Genomic DNA, 22,904 nt, shown 5'->3' on the forward strand with positions numbered 1-22,904 from the left:
GAGAGTGTACTCTGCCAACCCTGCAGGAGAAAAAAAATATGCATGGCTGTGCTAAACCATTGGAGCCTTGTGCCATCATAAGCTAAAACATTTTTTTAGCTTTCCTATGACACATCCCACACGTATTTCTTTGAAAATTTGAATTTTGTATATATTATTGTGTCTATATTTACTATTTTGCGGGCCTAGAACAGTGTTTTGCTCACCTATTTCTGGCACTTAAGCCACATTTTTTTAGTGCCTATAAATCCGGCCTCTAGACATTCACAAATGCAAAGAGTGAAAATTATATGCAAGCTTCATAGTATTGCCTGCAATGCATGAAATTCAGCATAGATCAGATAAGGTCACAAAATCTCCAGCAAAGCCTCACACAGTTTATATAGCTTTTCTGTGAGTGAGTTCGAATTGCTGCTTGTGAAAGATCCAGCAGACTGAGTTTCGAGATGTAAAAGGGCCTAGATGCTATGGCCTCTTCGAAGGGCGAGATAGCATCAGTTGCACAGTGCTAGCAGATATTTTTCACAAAAATATTTCTTGCTAGACTGCTGAAGCATTCGTACACATGCTCGTTTCCATTCTGAGTCCATGGAATGAGTTGGCAGACATGACAGGTTAAGAAGAATAATACGCTCAATGCAGCTAGAGCATGACCAGAAAATTGTCTTGCCCAATGACGATCCCTTCCTTCAGATTTCCTGTCTCCCAATCTGAAACCTGCTGCACTACTGTGTTTCAGCCTTCTTCAAACTGATAAAGCAGTCCTTTGCAAGGCAAAAACAACCACGTCTAAGAGAAGGAGAGTCTTCTAAGCTGTCGTATCCACATTGTAGTTCGCAAGCCCTTGAGGCTAGAAAACACGATGCACAACTAGGATAGCTAGCTTCCTGATCTGCTTTGAGGATTTCCCCATACACTACTCACAAGTTTGTGTCGCAGGTTGTCACTTCTGTACCTACATTTATCGATATTTGCATTTTGGGCATGTGATGCACGAAAGTAAAGCACTTCTCATCCAATGAAGCCATGAAATGGTATGTGCAGTGATGCTACCAAGGACTACAGCTTTGGAACAACGGAGCAGCAAAATTAATTTTAGAGAACTTCAAAGCAGCGAAAATTTTCTCCTGGAGCAGTTATTTTACATCATGAAGTGCACTATATAAGCAACTTAAATTTACATTCAAGCAGCTAAATAAATTAAATGGGGCTCTAATGAACTAGAAATATTTTGAGACCATCTAACCAGCACTTTATATTTCACTCGATAATACAAAAAAGACAGAGAGAAGGCTGTCATGCAGTTGTGCATTCTGTAATAACCTCTTCAGTAATTACTTTTGACACTAGCAAATAAAAAATACTAGATCAATAAAACTGTATATTATGAAATTACACAAATACATATATGCAGTTATCAGCAGATATGGCAGACAGACGCCGCGATGTACATCAGTGCCTCAATGCTGAAGAGTCACAGTGTCCCTAATGCATTCACCAAAGAAAAGCGTCCCAAATATGCGGCCCGCAAGCCTCTTGCTTGCAGAGTCTCACGCGACCGTCTCAAAACCAACATTTTTTTTTAAATTTTTCTTGTGAAGTACACTTGTGAGCTACACAGGCCTGAATAGTTTAAATGTGTTTTCTCCGCGAGATATCCCATGTGTTACCTCATTTACTGTGAAATTAAAACTATATTTCACAATCGGCATCCCGATGCGAGTCAGTTTGAAGATCGCTGTCGACGTGTGAATCGTGGCACATAATATCCTTTGTAAATGACCTGTATATACCAGATATGAAAAAAATTACTTTCAAATGCCCATGTGGGACTAACATCTGTCACTGCAGCCCGTTGGCTGAGGAGAGTTTGAGGCCCCTATCCTAAGACGACTCAGAGGCAAAAACCAGGCCCTTTTTCTTCTTGATTAATAGTATTCCTGGGTGCAACATGACATTATTTATCTATTCACAAAGAGCCTATCCCCTCGGACACTCCCTTCCATTTTCCTGAGGCCTTCCTGGGCTGTAGCAAGATCATTCTCGTGTGCTTCCAGTTTCCGCAAGTGCGGGGTTGCCTGGAATACGTAGTAAATCTGCTTCAGGAGATTCCACGAAAATATCCCAAAGTGCGCTAAACGAGAGACATGATACAACAAACTTAGATTACCTTTTACAGTGAAGCTGTATACGGCTAGAATAATAGATTTGTACGCTGTTACAAAAGACGGCGACGCCAACACGGTCCCGAAGGCGCCACTGCTTCGAACTCCACTGGGAAGGTCACCAGCCGTTTGGTAGCGTAGGTTTCTCAGCTCGCGACTGCTTCTGCGCAGAGCTGATAGACGAGCGGACGAAACGACGGTGAGTTAAACAAGGTTTATGTACAGCATCGATACAGAGGCGTTACAAATTCGGCACTGGGGCTGACAGTTTAGAGACTCAGAAGAGCTGAGCTCTCTTCTCTGACACATAAGTCAACTGATCGCGACGCGTCGCAGGGCTTTTTTTATATGCACCGGGTGGATTCTTTTAGTAACCATATGTCCAACCAGAAGCACCGCTGGCCATGAGGTCAGAATCCTCCAATGGGGTCGCCGCTGGGCCGCGTCATTCTCATCAAATCCGGAGCCGCTGCCCGTGGTTGCAGCCAAGGACGAGTGACGTCACCACGCATTGCGTAAGACTCGCCAGACAGGAAGGCGCCGATTGCTTCGACGGGCTTGTGGGCTGAGGTGACTCACTGTTGAGTTCTTCGCGTCAGGCGGGCTCGCGGGCTGGCTTTGACACAGATTGCCTTTTTCAGGGGCATGGACGTTCGCTGTGGACTCGCAGGCATAACAGCACCCCCGCTGCCAGACAATGCGTCGGAAAGACGAGCTGCTTCCACGTGGCTCGTTCGCCAGGTCCCTCCAGGTTCGCCTCCAGGGCCATGGGGAGAATGCAGCTCCAGACTCTGTTCCGGGAACACATCCCATTCTTAAGGACGGATCCCAGCTCCACTGGCTTGTCGCCCCAACTTGTCGACCAGCTTCGCTCGTCTCTTCTGACGATCCTTGGTTTCAGCACTTGTCGATGGTTCTGCAACTTGTCAAGAACGGTTCGACAACAGACAACACACGACACAAGCAAGTGCCCTCGGTCACCCGACAGAACACCAGACAATGTATATTACAACATATGCCTAGCTACGTGTCTATTGGAATTTCGTTCCCTCTACATCAAGAGGCACATGTGGGACACAAGACTCTTAAAATGAGAACTCACATTTTTACACGTACAACAACGTAGCGAAATAGAATACAACAAAAGTTGGCTCCTTGAGCTCACTCTGGACGAAAGTGCTCAGCTAAGGCCGTGATGAGGACAAAATTTTGCTCCAAATCACCAGCGAGAAACCGAAAGGCGGAGAAGGTACTAACGAAACGCACGGCTCAATGCGTCTGCATTAGCGTTTAGCCTTCCTTTTTTGTAGCGAACGTCAAAGTTGTGCTGTTGGAGTATCATGCTCCACCTCAGTAACCGGCCACTTTTAGGCGACATGTTATTTAACCAGGTTAGAGGACAGTGGTCCATTTCGACCTCGAACCAGAGACATAACAAGCTAGCTTTTGAACGGCCCACACGAGGCAAGCGCATTCCTTTTCAGGGGTGCTGTATGCCTCTTCCCTGCCGCTGAGTTTTCGACTTAAATACAAAACTGGCTTTTCGTTACCAGGACTGTCTTTCTGGCACGGTATAGCTCCCATGCCGCGATCACTCGCGTCGCATTGAATCACAAATCTCTTAGAGAAGTCGGGTGCCATGAGAACGGGCTTTTTGCTTAGGGCATGTTTCAGCTGGCAAAACGCATTCTCCTTTTCTAAGTCCCATACTACTTTAACCGGCTCGAATTTTCGAAGTGCGTCAGTTAGAGGGCTGGTAATGCTAGAGTAGTTTTGCACGTAATGCTGATAGTATCCAGCCAGGCCTAAGAATGCCCTTATCTCAGATTTTGTGGTTGGTCGTGGATACTTCACGACGGCGGCTACCTTAATTTCTGAAGGTATACGCCGGCCACGCCCCACAACGTGTCCCAGGTAAGACACCTCGCCGCACCCTAGGTGACATTTAGTAGGTTTCACGATAAGACCAGCTTTTTTCAACCTGTTCAGCACATGTTCTTCCCAGTTGTTTGAGAAGATGGCGACATCGTCAAGATATGGCAGAGTGAACTCAGAGAGGCCTTTAAGAACGCGGTCCATTAAACGTGAAAAACATAGGGCGCATTTTTTTAATCCAAAGCTCAGCTTGAGTGGACGATACGTTCCAAATGGAGAAACAAATGCGGCATGGCGGCTAGCACGCTCCGTAAGGGAGACTTGCCAATACCCTCGCACGAGGTCTAACGTGGAAATATAGCTGGACTGTGACACAGTTTCTACCCTCTCCTCTAGGTTTGGTATTGGGTAAGTTTGGTCTCGAGTTATGGTGTTAAGACGCCGATAATCAATGCATGGCCTCAGATCTTTTCCTGGCACTAGAACCAATATTAGAGGGTATGTATAGCACTCTCGCCCGGTACTATAACTCCCAACTCCAGCATTTTATTGATCTCCTCTTTCATGATCTGCTTTTGCACAGGAGAACAACGATACGGCTTGCTACGGATTGACGCCTCACAAGTTAGCTCAATATCGTGTTCGATCAACGTCGTGTTTCCGGGACGGTCCGAAAACACGTCTTCAAACTTGGAAACAATCCTTCTCAGGTCCTCCTTCTAGACTTCACTTAACCTAGGCTCTAGGTTCAAGATTACCTCCGATCCCCTTTCAATTACATCACTAAAACTCAAAATGTCTGCTCCCTCTTCCTCTGAAGCATTCAACAGCAGATTTACGACCGCTTGACGTTAAACGTATGGTTTCATCAAGTTACTGTGGTAAACTTTGTTTGGCCGCCTTCCTAATTTCACTTCATAACTGGTATCAGAAAGCTTCGATATTACTTTGGCGGGCCCTTCCCAATGAACCTCAAGCTTGTTCTTTTTGGACGGCCGCAGCAGCATTACCCGACTTCCTACTTCAAAAGCGCGCTTCTTCGCCGATTTGTCGTAGTACTCCTTCGAAAACACTTGTGCAGCCTTCATGTGGCTTTCCACTAGATCTTTCGTTTTTCCAAGCCTCTGAAGGAGGTCTAGAACATACGCAACTACCTTAGGGTCCTCATCGAATCCCTCCCAGGACTCGCGCAGCCTCCGCATTGGTGTTCTCAAACTCCTGCCTTACACAAGCTCTGCAGGGCTAAAACCAGTGCTCTCATGAGGAGCTGATCTCAAAGCGAACATAGCGGGAGGAATAGACGCTTCCCAGTCGCATTTGTGCTCGTAGCAAACAGCTCTCAGTATCCGTTTCAGAACGGAATGCATACGCTCTACCAGATTAGATTGTGGATGATGGATCGAGCTGTGAAAAACTTTTATTCCGCATTTATCCATAAAGGTAGAGGTAAGGCGGCTGGTGAAGACACTATTATTGTCGCATTGGATTTCAGAAGGAAATCCGACGCGTGCAAATATAGATAGCAGTGCATCCACGACATGAGGGGAATTGAGCTTCTTAAGTGGTATCGCTTGCGGAAATTTTGTGGCTACACAGAGAGCCATCAGGATGTACCGACAACCTTGCCTTGACACTGGCAGTGGCCCGACGATATCAATTACTAGGTGCCGAAAAGGTTCTGTGATAATTGGCACAAGCTTCATGGGTGCCTTCCATTTGTCCGTGGATTTCCCTGCTCTCTGACAAGTGTCGCATGAGCGTACAAAGTCATCAATATCCTTCCAGCATTTCGGCCAATAAAACTCAAGGAAAACTCTAGCCTTGGTCTTTTTTATGCCGAGATGCCCTGCCCATGCGTTTTCATGCGCCAGTTCCAATAGTTGGCGACGATACTTTTGTGGCACCAAAAGCTGCTCATACTTGCGACCTTGCGCATTTGTGTAGCTCCGATACAGGAGCCCTGCTTCCTCAAAAAAAGAAACATTCTTTTTCTTTTTTCCTAAGTTTACGCTTTCCATTAGCGCTTTAATCAAGAGGTCCTCACGCTGCTCTCGAACAAGCGTTTCTCGATCAACCCTCGACAGCTTACTCCAACTTTCCGCTACAGGCGAGAGCGTTGCACCCCTCTCGCTCTGACTCAATGGCGCCATGTTGTCTCCCCCTGCTACTGAAACCGTGCCAGTCGTTTCGGCGACGGGCCGCTCGAGTGACTGTTCACATGACTCACACGGAGAATTTCCTCACTGAGGTTCCGTGGACTCTCCGCCAAGGTCACTTGATTGTTCACCACATTGAACAAGATCAAGCTCCTGCGAAAGCTTCCGCTCTTGCGATCGCGTGAGGGCCATGTACGCTAAGTTGGGGAAGAACTATTTACCCTGCTCTTTGAGAAGCTGCTCTGAATTGTTAGAGAAAAAATAAGGGAAACGATCGGGAAGCGCAGCAGACACAGCCGCTTCGGTGCAAAGCTTACCAAACGGGCCTTCAATGACAACCGTAGCGATTGGTATGCAAGCAGTCTGCTCCTCGGCGACTTGCCTGATCCACGCGCATTCTCCTGTAAAGTCATCCGGAGACACCAATGAAGGATGGACAACGTCCATGGTTGCCGCTGGGTCTCGAAGTGCTCGACACGTTTTCCCATTCACACTAATTTCTTGGAGATACGGCTCTAACAACTGCATGTTCTTTTCCGATTCTCGGATTGTTGCGAAAGCAAACTTTTGCTTACAGTTTATCGCAATGTGCCCTTCCTTTTTGCAGTTGTAGCAGATTAGCGGCTTCCGTGATTCAAACGCCCGTGTGGTATCAGTGCGTTGTTTACGAACCGCACTCGATTTCTCCGCTTCCGTCTGCCCTTCCCCTACAGTGTCCTTCGTAAGAGACGGGTCCTTCTTGAAATTACGGTGCGGAGCGGGTTTCCGTTGATCAGGTTTCTTTGAAAAGCCCTCTTTTCTTTCATCCTTTTCAACGCGCACTGCCCTGCTATGCAATTTTCGGCGAGTATAATACTCCTCAGCTAACTCTGCTGCCTTGTAAAAGCCCTCTTTTCTTTCATCCTTTTCAACGCGCACTGCCCTGCTATGCAATTTTCGGCGAGTATAATACTCCTCAGCTAACTCTGCTGCCTTGTTTAGCTGTACTTCACCAAGTTTGTCCTGCAGCCAAAGCTTGACATCCTCCTCGATGCAGCGGTAGAATTGCTCCAATGCAATGGATTCTACCACTTTATCGCGATTGTCATAAACACCTTCGCCCTTGAGCCATTCCATGAAATCAGCTTTAAGACTAAACGCAAAGTCAACGTGTGACTCATTCCCCTTTTTAGCATACCGGAAGCTTTGCCTGAAAGCCTCGGGTGACAACTTATAACGTCTCAAGAGCACCTCCTTAACCTCGTCATAGCTCTCAAACGCTTCCCTCAACAAGCAATTTATCGCATCGGACACTTCGCGGGGAAGAAGAGCTAACAGGTTCTGCGCTCAAAGAGACCGCTCCAAAGCATTTCGCTCACAGACATGTTCAAACTTGACGAGATACTTCGCCATGTCCTCGCCTACTACGAACGGTGGCAGTTGGTCGCGAATTCTCTGACCGCTGACCTGAACTGCCGCAGAAGCTACGCTAGGCACCTGCGAACACTGTAGGATTGCCAATTCTATTCATTTCAACTCAAGGCGCTCCTGTCTCTCGGCCTCCTCACGGCGTTCTCTCCTTTCAGCTTCTTCACGTTCGCGAACTTCTCGCTTTTCAGATTCTTCGCGCTTGCGAACTTCTACTTCTCGCCTTTCAGCGTCCTCGCGGCAAGGCTTTGATATCCGCCCAGGCCTCATCGACTTCTTCAGCCGACACTCCTTCATCCTTCATGATCTCAAGGATTGGTTGCTTTCGTTTCGCACGGCCCAAAGTAATGTCGAGTTCCTCACAAATTTCGATTAGTTCCTTCACTTTAAGGTTCTTCATCGTTCACACTAGCTTCTTGCTGTTTGCCCCTGTTAAGAATCTACTTGCCGTACCCACTATAAGTCTACTAGCAAGACGCACAAGCAATTTTAACACTACAGTGTTTACACCCTCCGCATTAACTTTGGTTTCAAAGTGCTCTGACTTGGCTTGAAACGATCAAAGCTCACTCAGCAATGCTTCACACAGCCCTTCTCTAAACTACTATAACCTGAGCTAGAGTAGTCTGGTGAACTGAGCGGAAAACATCAGGCACTCACCGCATCGATGTCGCTGACGCCGGCCGATCCCGCAGCTGCCAACCACTGTTGCGAAAGACGGCGACGCCAACACGGTCCCGAAGGCGCCACTGCTTCGAATTCCACCGGGAAGGTCACCAGCCGTTTGGTAGCGTAGGTTTCTCAGCTCGCGACTGCTTCTGCGCAGAGCTGATAGACGAGCGGACGAGACGACAGTGAGTTAAACAAGGTTTATGTACAACATAGATACAGAGGCGTTACAAATTCGGCACTGGGGCCGACAGTTTGGAGACTCTGAAGAGCCGAGCTCTCTTCTCTGACACATAAGTCAACTGCTCGCGACGCACCGCAGGGCTTTTTTTTTTATATGCACCTGGTGGATTTTTTGAGAAACCAAATGTCCAACCAGAAGCGCCACTGGCATTCTGGTTGGACAAGGACGAGTGACATCACCACGCATTGCATAAGACTCGCCAGACAGGAAGGCGCCGAATGTTCGACGGGCTCGTGGGTTGAGGAGCTCTTTGTGCGTTGCGCGACAGGAAGGCGCCGTTGAGTTGTTCGCGTCAGGCCGGCTCGCGTGCTGGCCTTGAAGAAGATTGCCTTTTTCATAGGCATGGACGTTCGGTGTGGACTCGCAGGCATAACAACGCCGAAAACCCTGTACTGCCCTCTAGAGCCCGTATCTGCATGTAATCTGCAAATGTCGTCGAAAGACGATAGTCTTGCCTGTGGAGAGAGTGAACAAAACATTTATTTGATGTTCTGCGCAAGAAAATCGGTGAATGGTATTTCGGAGGCGTTGCGTTAGAGTGCCTCGAGCGTGCAGCGGCGGAGAACGAGCGCATCAAGTCACGTCACACGTGAAACATGAGCGCCATCTGACAGTTCTTTATGGAAAACAAAGCGCGTAGCCCTGATATGGGCGTGCGCGCCCGTCTCAGGGGTGATAAGGTGTAGAACGCAAGGCAACGGGTAGGTGCCACCACCGTGTCGTCTTAGCAAAGCGTTAGAAACACTTGCTTCTTCCTGAAAGCGTTGCATGGTCAGCGCAGCGTGATAAGTTCTACGGTCCTTAGAATTACTTATGTATGCTTTTTCTAGTAAAAGACGAACATGCAGAATATATACGTGTTGTTATGGTGCCTCAGATGCGCAATAATTGCTTTTTACTTGACAATCGCACACTTATGAACGCTGATCCTTGAGCAAAATTTGTGAGCGCTGCGGATGAAGTCAGCCGTTCGGGGTATCAGCTGGTGCTGTTAAGAGCACCCGGTTCGCGGTAAAGGTGAACAAACAGACAAATATACAGACAGACAGACAGACCAATGTTTCTGCGTGGAAGGTCCCCAAGAAAGACTATCGTCTTTAAAATACAAAGGGCTCCCTAAGCATTCACCTAAGACAACTAAAAGGTGAAAGCCACCTTATTTTCTTATCCGACTCAATGCACTGATGCTCCGCCGCCCCCCTCTGACTGCTTTCTGCACTTAACTTGATTTTGCACCATCTCCAAGATTGAAAGCATTTCAAGCTTTTCGCTTTTCACCTGGTTTTGCACTGCCTCTATCATTAGTATGTTTATGTAGGAATTCATCGATGCCCTCCTTCCGTAGTTCCTGCGTCACTGCTAATGTCTCGACCGAGTCAAACACCGTTTCGTAATTATCAAGGCTGTATATATAAAGGTTGGTTGTATTGCGCCCATTTTTCTATCACCTGATTGATAGTAGTACGAGTATGGTCTATTGTGGAGTAGCCTATACAAAATCCTGCTTGGTCTTTTGGTTGATTGAATTCTGATGCGACATTAATTCTATTAGCTATTATTTTTGTAAATATTTTGTAGAGAACAAACAGTAAGCTGATCGTCCTGTAATCTTTCAAATCCTTGACGTCTCCTTTCTTATAAATTAAGATGATGTTTGCATTCTTCCAAGATTCTGGTACCCTATCTGTCAAGAAACACTTTTTATATAAGCTGGCCAGTTTTTTTAACACAATTTCTCCGCCATCTTGGAGCTGGTCCGCTATTACTTTATTCTCAGTAAAGGCTTTGGCTCTGCATTCCTGTCGTTACTAGTCAAATGTCAAATTCCTCTGGGCTATTATTGCTTCTTACGATATCATTCTGATTAGTTCGGCTTCCGTAGAGCTCTCTGTAGAACTCCTCCGCTTTTGTCCTTTAATGCATACCTACGCACAAGCTTGCCTTCGCAGCTTTCGGGCTTTTCCCGCTTTTTACCGCATGTTCGATTCTCTGCATGTTACACTTTCTTATGTTGGCTACCTTACGCCCGTTGATTAACTAGCTCTACTTTGTCTGTTGCATTTGAGGTTTTAATGGTTTGTCGTCCCTTAGATTTTTCGTCTCCTGGAATACTTTGCCAGTGTCCTGTGTAGTGACTGTACCTCAGACTTTCATTGCGCACTCTTTGATCATACTAGTAAGATTAACATCCACTGTGTCAACGCTAACGTCAGTTACTTTGTTTAGAACCACGAATCTATTCCGAAGCAAAACCTTTAATTCCTGTACTTTCTCTCTCATTGCTAGCTCATTAATTGGCTTCTTGCATATCAGTCTACGCCTTTGCTTTTGCATATCAGTCTTGCATATCAGTCTACGTCTTGCATATCAGTCTACGCCTTTAATTGGCTTCTTGCATATCAGTCAAATCTAGGTGAACTTGAGCGCTTACCATTCCATGGTCCCTGTATTATATCTTTCCAACTAATACTACATCCTGTAATTGCCTGGGTGCGCACACAGAATGAAGTCTATTTCATTTTTAGATTCGCCATTAACTCTGCCACGCCTTACGGTTAGCTCGTTTACTGTAGAAGGCATTCAATATGCATAAATTATTATCTTCTGTGAACTCTAGTAACATCGTTATGCTAGAAACTTGGCGAACTTATGTCGAGTTCATTGTTTATTTTGGTATGGCAATGAGAGCATATCAGCACAACAAATCACTTGTGCATGCCACATTTCATCACTTTATCTCCATAAATAAAAAAAAATGATTTTCATAGCCACGTCTCCCCTTAGAAGAAAGGAATACACTAACCAAAGTAACTGTTATGTCAGCCCCAGTCAAAGCTACATGACCTCACATAAGTCAACATTAAGGAATACAGCAAGAGCATTTGGAGAACAAACACGACAACCTAACGGAATAAAAATGATTACGATGAGAGTGCAGGGTAATAGACCTTTTTCAAGCAATACCACAACGCCCCCGGGTGCGCAGAGCACTAGGGAAAAGTTGGTATGCCGAGAGACCTGACTCTTCCTCCACCTGCTGCTCGTTGGCGCCAAGCGAGCACAAAATGAAAAGAACATGATACCGTTGTTGAAGAGGACCCGAACGCACCTGCATGTATATCTACGCATGAAATGTGAAATGAATAATGCAGTCAGTGTAGATATCACTGGACGGGTGTACATCGAATGTAGGAAATGAGTGGCATGCGAGTCGTTGCGTAGTGAGACACTAGGTCAGAACATGCTAGTGTGAGGAATGTGTGCTGAAACACCAAAATAACAGTTATTCAATGATGAATTGCTCCTAAAGCGCTGTGGCTTTTATTACCAACGCGGTATGATTGGGCCGTTAGCACAAGACTGCAGAGAAGTGTTACAGCTATAGATTTTTTGGAAAAAAGTGTTACAGCTATAGAAGTCATGCTCTGAAAGAAAGGAAAACTGAGCACATTCTAATCGTGTTTAAAGACAAATGAATGCAACTTGAATTCACGTGTGGAATACTTTGCAATAATAATTTGCAGTTTCTTATCATATAATGAAGCCTATAGAATTTGTGAACTCAATAAAAATTTTAGGTGTGCTGTTTCAAAAAAATATGTCCTGGGACGATCATTTTGACCACGTTCAATCTCACGTGGCTAAAAGTGTGGGTGCCATTGCAAGATTTCGACACATTCTTCCTGTATCGATAAAACTCATGCTGTACAACACGCTTTTTTCATCTCACATAAATTATTGTTTTTTTGGTGTGGGGAAATTCCACACAGAGAAATAACCATAGAATATTAATGTTACAAAAAAGGGCTCTTCGGTCCATAGCAAACGTTGAATATCATGCGCACACAAAGGATTTGTTTCATCGTTTTAACGTTGTACCCATAGAAAAATTTTATGATTGGAAACTAGCTATCAGATATAAAAAGGCTGTTTATAAAAATCAGCATGACCTTCTAAATCTTGCTAATCTAAGAGGAAATGCTCCTTTCTATTCTCTCCGCAAACAAGACTTCTGGAACATCCCCTTCTGCCGAACTGAATACGGACGACAAATGTTACAGTATTGTTTGCCTCACTTGCTAAATACTCTCCTCAGAAGCGAAATAGAAGTAGAGAAACGCAGTATAAGTCATATTAAAAAACACTTCCTGTAACCAATCACCGTAAAAAAAAAAAAAAAATGGCTGTACTGTATGAAGAGAGATATATTTACATTGCTTTTGTTTGTTTGATGTTTGCCTGTTGTTTTGAATAAATTGTTTGGGTCAAATCATTATCTTTATCGATTGACTATCGGCATGAACATTTACACATACCCTGTATCATTGTTGTCATAAATATTGTAGAAACAAAGGTTTAGGGTGTCACATTAAACATTTTACTCCTTTCTCTTTTTTTCTCATGTAACGCGCTGATATGATTCCGTGAGAGTATCTGTGTTAGTGTTAGTATTCTTTTTTTCATGTATGTAACGCGCTAGTTTGTTTTCTGATAGCGTTTTCACATCTTTGTGTGTCTCTACTGTATGCCTTGTATATGGGGGCTTGGGCTTTCCTCAAGCGAATTGTTTCGCTTTTTCGCCCAAGCTTGCCCACATCTTCAGGATGTAAATAAACTTTGATTTGATTTGAAAATAAACTTTGATTTGACATGCGCGATGCACCCCCATTTTTTTTTTTATATATGTTAACAAATACGACAACCTATCAGCCATGAGTGAGCGTTTCCGGTGTACATATTTCTTTCCTGGTCCTACTTCTCTCTCTCTCTCTTTTTTTGCCCCTTAGGCTTTATTCCAACCTGCTGTTACAGTGCCAAGGGAAGTTGGTAGATGCATATGCACTGCGAGCAACGCACAGTGGTCTGGTCAATGTATCTTATTTTACGAAATTGCACTTATTTCTAAAGCACTTTTTGAATATACCAGAACTGTACAATTCACTTGGAAACAGCGTTAAAGGACACTGATTCCTAATGCATCCGTGAATTTATGGACAGTGCTCGCACCTTTTAGGCAACCAAGTTGTATTGTTTTTTATTTATGCCAAAGGCGGACGGACGCTAAAGGATAATAATAAACTGACGCTTCTGAGTCGCTCAGCTGGTTGAACAGGGGGACAAGCGGAAATTGTAGACAGGTGATCGCACCCAAACACCGAATTTTGTGAGTGAATCAGCAGTAATATATCACACCTTGCCAAGTTTACTTGATCTGCAAAGCACTGGCACGGTGGAAACGGCAAGTTCAAGTGTGAGGCCTGCGCACTCGTCGCGGCGGCTGCTGCAGTGAACCAACTTTTCCCGTAAGTGCTTGCACACCCGTTGGGGGCACTAGTGTGCTTTAAAAAGATCTATTGAAAAAGTTTCAACATTCTTCCGTGTCCGAATACGAAATGGTAATGTACCTTTGTGCTGTTTGTGAAAAGGTACATACATAAGTCCATATGACATAGATCACTAAACTTCAGCAGTATTTATTGCTCACCGATTTGTGGTAGCCTTGTTTTGAATTTTGGCGTGATCCATTTTCCTTTCCTTGATTGCTCAGCTTCCATCGACGCTGATAATTCGCACATGCAAGTTAAGAACAGTCAATGCAACGCAGTGTTGTTTTCCAGTTGCCAATATTTAATTTTCTGTTGTTGATGCTCGATCTTTATGAAAATATGTTATAACAGTGATGTGCCATGCAGCATCAGTAGAGCATTTTATAAAATATTTATGTTTTGTATCATCTTTGTAGCTACAATGATCTGCGAGTTTGATGCACCGTAGTCCTCTCCCAACAGTGCCAATAGCTCCAATTGTCAAATCTAACATAGCATGTTATGCCATTTCAATCTTAGAATACCAGTTATGACAGCACTTTCTTCAATCTTTCTTCCAATGAGTACAGAGTGGTTTGCCTTGACAGCCCTTTACTTTATGGGAAGGCCAGGTCCTTGAGGATTCCAGTGCTGTCGTTGAGCAGACACATCATGGTATTGCGTATTTCAACTTCCAATGGTTTCCAACCTTGCAGTTCAAGAGCCCTTGCAGTATCGATGTGACTGCAAGACATGCCTCCATCTAGTCACAGCTCCAGCTTGTCTTATGACGTTGTAGACGGCATCACTTGATGGATATCTTCGCTTTCGTAATCAATGTTGGTGACAACGTTACTGCTGACAGTGGTTTCATACAATCTGTATTCGATATACACGAGAATTTTGTTGAAGAATACATCTTGGCATCCACTACCGGCTTCATCTGTTGGGACATTTGAAGGCACACAAAAAATAGGCTGGTCGCTTGCCTTTTAATAGTGAATATGACATTAGATTTTCATGCACAATGCACATAGTTTTTGCATGCTGCTGGAAGGACTCATTCTTCATATATTTTGTTGCTCAAAGTTGGTTGGTTTAATTTTTTTAGAGGCAAAATCTTGTGAAAAGCATCTCTAAAGCAGGGTACTCATGCGAAGAATAAGTGCTGGGGCTTCGCAGTGTGCCTTGTCAGTATCGATGATAAGGCTTACCGTATATCCAACAACTTCTCAGTCTACTTGAAGCTGAAGACTGTCAATGGTCAGAACAGGGCAGTTCGCTGAGATGGATCCATTCTTCGTGATGAACCAATTCAGGGGCTTGTCAGTCAATCCTGGGGGCTGTTCATTTGCTTGTTAGTACGATCTTTGTGTTTCACAAGGCAGCTTTGTAGATACCATCAAATGAGCACACAGGAAGAGCAGATACTGAGTCAACATGGCAGTTAGATGGAATAATGAAGAGGGCATCATACCAAGTAAGTGAAGAAGATGTTTTGACACTTTCCTTTGTTCACGCTCAAATTATAGTTGTGCAGCTGGTGTGCAAGGTAAGCCTTGCATAGCAGCTGTACTACAAAGCAGCAGCAGCAGCAGCAATTTCCGCAGCCGATAAGTCTACATAAAGTTCACAAGGTCTGCCAAAGCGATGACCATGCACATGGAAGACGTAGGTTGGCACATGAGTGATGATCATTACATAACGGTACAATTTAAAATATTTTGCCTTACTAGAACATTTGGTTTACAATCACGTTGTGTCTCGGCACACACCATTCATGCAACTAGTACACACTACTTCTAAACAGTTCTGAAAAATACAGACGATATTGCAATATGCATGCCCTATGCAGTTGCAGGGTTATGAACAACTTATCATGCTTGGCGAGAAAATGCATCCAGTAGCAAGAAGACACTCTTACGAAAAGCTCAGCCGAATTCTGCAGCAATGAGCGGCAAGGAGAAATCAAAAGCAAAGCTTCAAGTAGCCATTTTCCCGAGTGTCCTTTTTCATACACAGGCCTATGCTCACACTCTTCGGAGGTACCTGCTGCTTCATGTTAAACAATAGATAGCACGCTAAAGTAAAGGCTTGTTAGTTCAGATTTCACGGACTGAAAAATATGTCAGAGTTAACCAAATGTCAAATTGTTCATCGCCCTGTGTTGTTTAGCGTCCAAAACCACCGCATGATTATGAGAGACGCCATAGTCGAGGGCTCCAAAAATTTCGACCACCTGGGGTTCTCTAACGTGCACCCAAATCTGAGCACACGGGCCTACAACATTTCCGCCTCCATCGGAAATGCAGCCGCCGCAGCCGGGATTCGATCCCGCGACCTGCGGGTCAGCAGCCGAGTACCTTAGACACTAGACCACCGCGGCGGGGCAATGTCTAATTGTAGAAAGTATCAAGAAAACAAACAAGTGTTTATTGGATTTGTGCACTTTCATTTTCATGACGGATACCTAAATCCAGTATTTATCTTGCATAAAAGCAGTGTAAAAGTCCCATTTCCACGATCAAAGACATTGCTCACAATGTGATTGCGGCTCAGGACAGGACCAGTCTTTTTGAGCCAAACACATTCTGAACCAGTCCCTTAAGCACAGCCACCACCATCACCACAGCTTGAAAATAATTTTTTACGAAAAAAACATGGTGGGCAATTGATCGTTCACAATGTAGCAAGTGAGCTTTATGCCAACGCGCAGAGTGCGGCTGAAGCTAATCTTCAACAGCTTTCTCCATAGTTTTGACATTGTGTGCGCATTGCCTGAAGCCAGAATGAGGCTACCGAGCGCAGTATCTGCCGTGGATGAAACCTCACTAAAGACAAAATCAAAGTGTCCATGCAGTTTTGAAGGCGCGCATGTGGTCTATATCAAAGCTTAAAAGTGCTGAGCATCACATCTGCTACTGGTAAAAGATTGTTCTCTCATGCGCCATCACAGATGACGATTACGCAGTTTTGAAGGTACGTGGTGAATGAAACTACTGCTTGTCGCCTAACAATCTCATTTCCTGTACACACAAATAATTAAACTTGTCATGTGTCAGCCAAGAATATCAACTTTCTTACCTTTCAGCCTGGTCTACACACTAAAGAAACCAAGTTTCCGCTTAGCTGAGATTGCACGGTTGATTTTATACAATAGAAGGAGCTATCGAACCCATCGTCGATAGTGTTATAGATAGTTTCTTTTGCCCTCTGCAGTTTGATAGCAACTGAGTTATCGATAGTATCATTGATGGTTCTGCATCACTAGGTTACAGCTAAACATGAACGACGGTCTGAAAATCCAAGCGCAAAATTTTGGGCTACTGCAAGAATGCCATGGTCGCATATGTGATCTGCCTAGTGCAGAAAGTTCCAGAGAAAGGAATAATCACACAGTTGAAAGCCAGACAATACTCCAAAGAAGCACGCATTCATTCCTCCCACCACTGTGCGAGCAAAAGTGACACTCACTTGTCAAGGCCTTTGCTATCTTCATTCGTTGAGCTTTCAGAGTCCCCATTCACGCTTTGCACAACAGTGACTGGAGAACTGCAAGAAGGACACAGCTCTGTTTGGTCATAAGCCAGTGCTTTACAACAACGTGGCCACCACTCCTCTTCCCTTAGGGACTAATACATTTACTGAGTCCTTTTAAACTACAGATCAAGAATCCAAAAATCAAATGTATAAAATGGTAGCACAAACCACTTAAAGTAAAAGACAATTCTCATTTCTGCAAAGGTGGTCAATAATATTGCTTCAAACAACTGTTATTAAACAATGCTGAGAGCAGCCCCAGCAGCTAAGAGGCATATCATGAATATAGACCTCACACTTTCCTGAAGTTAAGGACAAAAGAAAAATTGGTGGCAGGTGAAACTGAACCTAAACACAGCTGTTTTCTGTTAGCTGTAACACCTGTGCAAAAAGTTACAAAAAACTAGCGGCACAGAAACACACTATTCAGTGGTATCTGCTCCCACGATAAGCAAAGCAAGCATGTACCATTGTGACACTATTCCTTTAAATGCCTTACGTAAGATAGCATTAACTGGTCCAGATCATTTTTCAAGCTATTTTTTATCCTAGAGGTCATATTTTGCTAGATTTATTTTTCCCTCTGTTACCTCTGGCATGGATAGCATTAACTGGTCCAGATCATATTTCAAGCTGTTTTATTCTAGAGGTCATATTTTGCTAGATTTATTTTTGACTCTGTTACCTCTGGCATGGCAAATGGCCTAACACAACGATAATGGTGGTGTCACAGCGTGCTGCACGAAAGTATAAAAAGCAGATAAGAAATGGCTTTCATAAGCTGCTTTCAAGTATCAGCCCCCAGAAGGGAAGATAAAAGTCAGCCTGGAAATGTGCTCTTGCCCTTCCAGACTGAAATTAAGCAAAAATTTTGTGAATGGGAACTGTCCTAGATATGTGCAGCATTATGTGGTGGATGACACAATGTTTGCGTTGTTGTGGTATTATTAAATATTGTACATATGTTTACAATATGTTTAAGAGCACAAATGGTGCATAAAAACCACAGCACGGAAATATTACAGCCTGTGCATCAGGTTCGCTAATAATGCTATTATTCTGAACAAAAATCTGTGTACAGTGTCTTACAATTATTTAACAAATGATTGGGTCTTTATGATGAACCATGTTGAACTAAAATCCACATGTACCGGGTTATTTATCATATATGAATGTTGAAGGCCATTAATTGAGTCAATAAACACTTTAGACAATGTTGTGTGCAACGGGCATCATAACACTCAATTTTTAAGCAACAATTATGCATTAAGTGAATATTTGTTCCCAAGTATCGAATTCATGTCGATTTGCTTTCCAACACAAGATCTAGAATATTATATCTCTCGTGCTCGTGTCGCCACAGTACCATGAAAGAATACTTAGATGTTCTATTCCTTCACTTCACATGACAACACTCCAAAGGTGAAGCAAGCCGAAAATCTCCATCAAAATGTGAATTGTTTGAACACCAGCAATAACGTAGTAAAGCTTTTATACAGCCAACCCCCCACCCCAACCTCTCCCCACCTCCAAAAAAAAACTACCATTGTGGACAGAGTGCTTAGCAAGCTTTAAATGAAAATGGCACAAGAGAGCACAAATTAGTTAGGGCTAAAGAAGAGATAAAGCACGGAGACTGAACGCGTGCCCTATTATGTTGCCCTACTTGGCAACATACATTGTAATGACAGATGAGAAGGTTGCAGGTAGTTTCTCCACATGTAAACAAAATTTCGGTGTACTTGCTTCAAATCAGACGTGGTAGATGACAATTTTCGTTCGCATGAACAACTGCTCAAGCTGCAAACATTGCAAAATGCATGCAACACATTGCACAATCTATTTAATTAAACCTAAAATCGCCCCACAATATGTCCAATTGTAGCTAAAAGAACAGAGGGCCTGTGAAATTGAAATTACCCGGCAAAAAGTGCGGGAGCAATGGTCAGTTGCGACTTGATCGACAATCACGGCCGGGATGTCGGCCGCGATTGGTCGGGACGACGTTGACATTCACTAGATACACGCCACCAACGCAAGGCCCTTTCCGTCTCAACAAGGGTTGCGAAACTCGCACGCGCTCCGATATATACATCCGACGATCGTCTTTGAAAGCGAGGGCTCGAAAACTACCAAACGACCACTGAACGATGCAACACGGTAAGACGACGTCAGCACACACTGCAGCGGAAATGCACTTCCTTGGTAGCGAGAACAACCGCTCGATAATCCGCTTGTGTTGAGGAGCACGCCCTAAGGCAGCGCCAGTGCCACAACTAAAGCTGCTGCTCTAATGGGCCGAGAAAAAAAAAAAAACGAATAACACCGCCGCGCACCAACCTCTGCACGCGGCAGAAATTCAGGAGAGGCTATTCTTACCAGCGCCGAGTCCGTGTGGTTCGTGCAGAGAACGAGATGGCTTCCCTGGCGTGGCAATCGCCAGCTGCTTGCCCGGCCATTTAAATCGGCGAGCTCAACGCGAAACATGGCTCCGTCGGGGTCGAGCGGCTGCCTCGGCGATTGCGCTCGCAGCGACTTCGCGCTGCCACCACGTTTGTTCCAACAGCTCCTGCCAGATCGCAACGTGCGATTCGTCGTCTCTGTCGTGCCTGTCGTCGTAGTGTCCTGGCGCATTTAGAGATAATAGTAAGCCGCGAGGGATCGTGTCAGCGTCACCGCCGCAAAAGCCTCCCCACTCTGCGATGGCGGGCGCGCCGCATCAGCGCTCACCCACGGCCACAGACTCGGCGTTAAATGTCTCTCCAGACATCCGTCAACATGCATGGCAGGTCTAGAAAGTGTAACGGGAAGGCACCGTCCACTACTGGCGCTTTTTCGGTCGTAAGGGCCCACAGGATGATCAGCTTCTGGCGGCCATGTTTGAGCAACCGAGAGAACAGCAGCGGCGGTGCATGCCCGATAAAATACAAACATACAAAAATGAAAAACAAAGCTTCTGCGAGGCTGGATATGCTTACCCCGTGGGCGACTCCGGGTCGTACATTTCACGACGGCTTCACCACAGCCACTTGCGACACGGGAATGGCTTCAGCGGGTAACCGTGCTCGAGAGTCGAGGCTCCTATTAGCGGCCTCGAGGTCCCGGGGTCTCGGCCAACATCACCGAGTACGCTGCCGTAATGCCAAAAAAACGCGTTACGTTGGCGCTCCACAACGGCCTTACCAGCCGCAGAATTCTACATGAGTGACATAAGTACCAGCAACGTAATCAGAGATGCCACCTACCTATTACTTTCATGGTTCTTACGATCAGAAGCTGTCGAGTGCGTGTGCGTGTATGCAGCTTGTGAGGAGCCCTTACCGAAACTAATATTGACAAAGAAAAGAAAAAGTTGCCATTAAGTTTTAGCACTGTTAGGACAGTTTTTTGCGCTCGTTTTACGTCAATTTTTGTTGTTTATTTTTATTTTACCACGACATTATGTTTTATAAATTGTAATATATATTTTTTCTTTGTACAGTTTGTCGACGCGAATGGCGCTGCGGATCCACTTTCGTCCGTGATGTGACTGTCTTCTGCAATAATGACAGACGAAAAGGACTACTTCCTCGAACTAAGTTCTAATCCTATCCGGTTTGAACCTGTCAGCAAGATCGCGAACGTGTTTTTCGATGATGCCAACCAGCAGGTATTCGTTGTGCGGTCGGGCGGAGCGACCGGCGTCGTTGTCAAGGGCCCCGACGACTGCAAGTCCACCGACTTCAGAATGGACGACAAGGGAGACGTCGTCTCCATCAAATTCTCGCCCGACTTGAAGGTTCTTGCTATTCAACGCAGCCAGAAGTCCGTCGAGTTCGTCAACTTTTCCGGCACAATCGACAGTGTCGAGTACTCCCAGAGCTGCAAAGGTAAAGCCACCAACATCTTGGGCATCGCCTGGACATGCGCAAACGAGATCGTTTTTGTTACTGACCATGGCATTGAGTTGTACCAGGTCAGCTCAGAGAAGCGAACTTTGCGTTCCCTGAAGACCTACACTCTGCAAGTGAATTGGTTCGTTTACCAACCCCAGACCTCTTTGCTCGTGCTTTCCTCAGGGCCCCTGGGTAACATCTTACATCCGTTTCAGTTTAAACCGGGTGTCGCGACGCGACTCCCGAAGTTTGAAGTTGACTTGCCAATCATTCCTAAACCTCCGAGAGTATGCCTCCTCGAACGAGACGTCACAACGGCGGTGCTTTATGGCAAGTGCGTTATCGTAGTGTTACGACACCAGGCCAGAACCTCGGTAGGAGGCACCGGAGCTGAAATCGTCATTTACACCCTGCAAAAAGAAGCACCTCCGAGAAAAACCGACATCTTGAAGCTAGACACAAGCGGGAGGTTTGCTGTCAACGTTGTGGACAGCTTGGTCATTGTGCATCATCAAGCGTCGAAGAAGTCAATGTTGTTTGACGTAAAGTTGCCCGGATACAGTGACGGTTTTGTTACTTACCACCGGCCAGTTGTTCCTCCATCGCCAATTCGCCCGCTCAAGCTCAAGGTGACTATGCTGCCGAACAACACGCTAGAGGAGGTCAGCTACGAGCTGTACTCCCCGAACTGGGTCGTCTTCCAACCAAACATTGTCATTGATGCCAAGATCGGTTGTCTCTGGTACGTCACGTTGAGGCTGGAACCTTTGCTGGCACACTTTGAGGACAAGCGCCAGTTGGTCGACTTTCTTCTGCAGCGGTCCAATTCGAAGAACGTCCTGCTTGGTGTGTGTCGTCGTCTTCTCGAGAAAGACTCCCAGCTGCCCCTCGAACAGATTGCATATGTGTTCGACAAGCTCGCTGCCAAAGAGGGCTGTGTGGACCCTTCTGACATGTACGCCCACGTGTTCTCAAAGTTCGCCGATGAAGGCGAAGACAGGTTTCACTTTGTTGTTTCCACCCTCGTTGAGTACATAAGGTCACTGGTGCAGCATCAGCTACCAGTTCCCTATTGTCACAACGAGCTGCTCATCAATGTCCTTGTTCACAACAGGCGGTTTCACCAGCTACACCAGTTCCTACAGTACCATGTTCTGACGGACTCCAAACCATTGGCGTGTCTCCTGCTGTCATTGCATGCGGTGTATCCTCCAGCAACTCAGCTCGCACTCGACATGCTCAAGAGGCTGGGGACAGCTAATGAAGAAATCGTTGAGGTTTTGCTATCACAAAAGAGGGTGCTCAGTGCTATAAGGTTCGTGCAGAATCTAGGAACTTCAGATTCGATCTCGGCACGCAAGTTTCTCGAGGCAGCAAAGACGACCGAAGATCCTGCAATATTTTATGCCGTGTTCAAGTTCTTTGAACACCGTAATGAGAATCTCAGAGGCGTGCCAGAGTTTGCCAAGGGAGAGCATTGTGAACAGTACGTCAAACATTTTGAGACATTGTATAGTGAGACGTGAACATATGAAACAAGAACGAAGTTCTCCAGTTAGGTTTGAACCAGTGATCAGGACTAGTAGCTATTATAAATAAAATGAACAATGTTCTCGACCAACGCAGCTTTTATATCAAGTTTGTTTTTCCTCTGCCCCTTTGTGGTG

General features: G+C 45.2%; 2 protein-coding genes across 6 annotated transcripts in view; one reads left to right on the forward strand and one right to left on the reverse strand.

Moving 5' to 3' along the window:
* LOC119165735 (SET domain containing 2) overlaps positions 1–20,676 on the reverse strand; it is a 138,195-nt gene extending 117,519 nt beyond the window's left edge. The window contains exons 1-4 of one of the 5 annotated variants that reach the window (XM_075865141.1): positions 20,608–20,676; positions 20,341–20,493; positions 17,297–17,374; positions 15,037–15,165 (exon numbers count right to left, since the gene is read on the reverse strand). Coding sequence is in view for 4 of the 5 variants with exons in the window: in XM_075865139.1 (XP_075721254.1) it covers positions 17,297–17,374; positions 19,742–19,821 (158 nt within the window). In the remaining variant the exon portion in view is untranslated. Of the gene's footprint in view, positions 1–15,036; positions 15,166–17,296; positions 17,375–19,741; positions 19,848–20,340; positions 20,494–20,607 lie in introns of those variants that run through there. The other 4 variants (XM_075865140.1, XM_075865139.1, XM_075865137.1 and 1 more) reach the window with 4 other exon arrangements.
* Positions 20,677–20,873: 197 nt separating this feature from the next.
* On the forward strand, positions 20,874–22,858 carry LOC119159408 (regulator of MON1-CCZ1 complex protein bulli). The gene has a single exon (XM_037412157.2). The coding sequence runs from the start codon at positions 20,907–20,909 to the stop codon at positions 22,761–22,763; it is 1,857 nt and encodes a 618-aa protein (XP_037268054.2). The 5' UTR covers positions 20,874–20,906; the 3' UTR covers positions 22,764–22,858.
* The last annotated feature ends 46 nt before the right edge of the window (positions 22,859–22,904 follow it).

Source organism: Rhipicephalus microplus, chromosome 1 (assembly GCF_043290135.1).
Source record: "Rhipicephalus microplus isolate Deutch F79 chromosome 1, USDA_Rmic, whole genome shotgun sequence".
Taxonomy (NCBI): domain Eukaryota; kingdom Metazoa; phylum Arthropoda; class Arachnida; order Ixodida; family Ixodidae; genus Rhipicephalus; species Rhipicephalus microplus.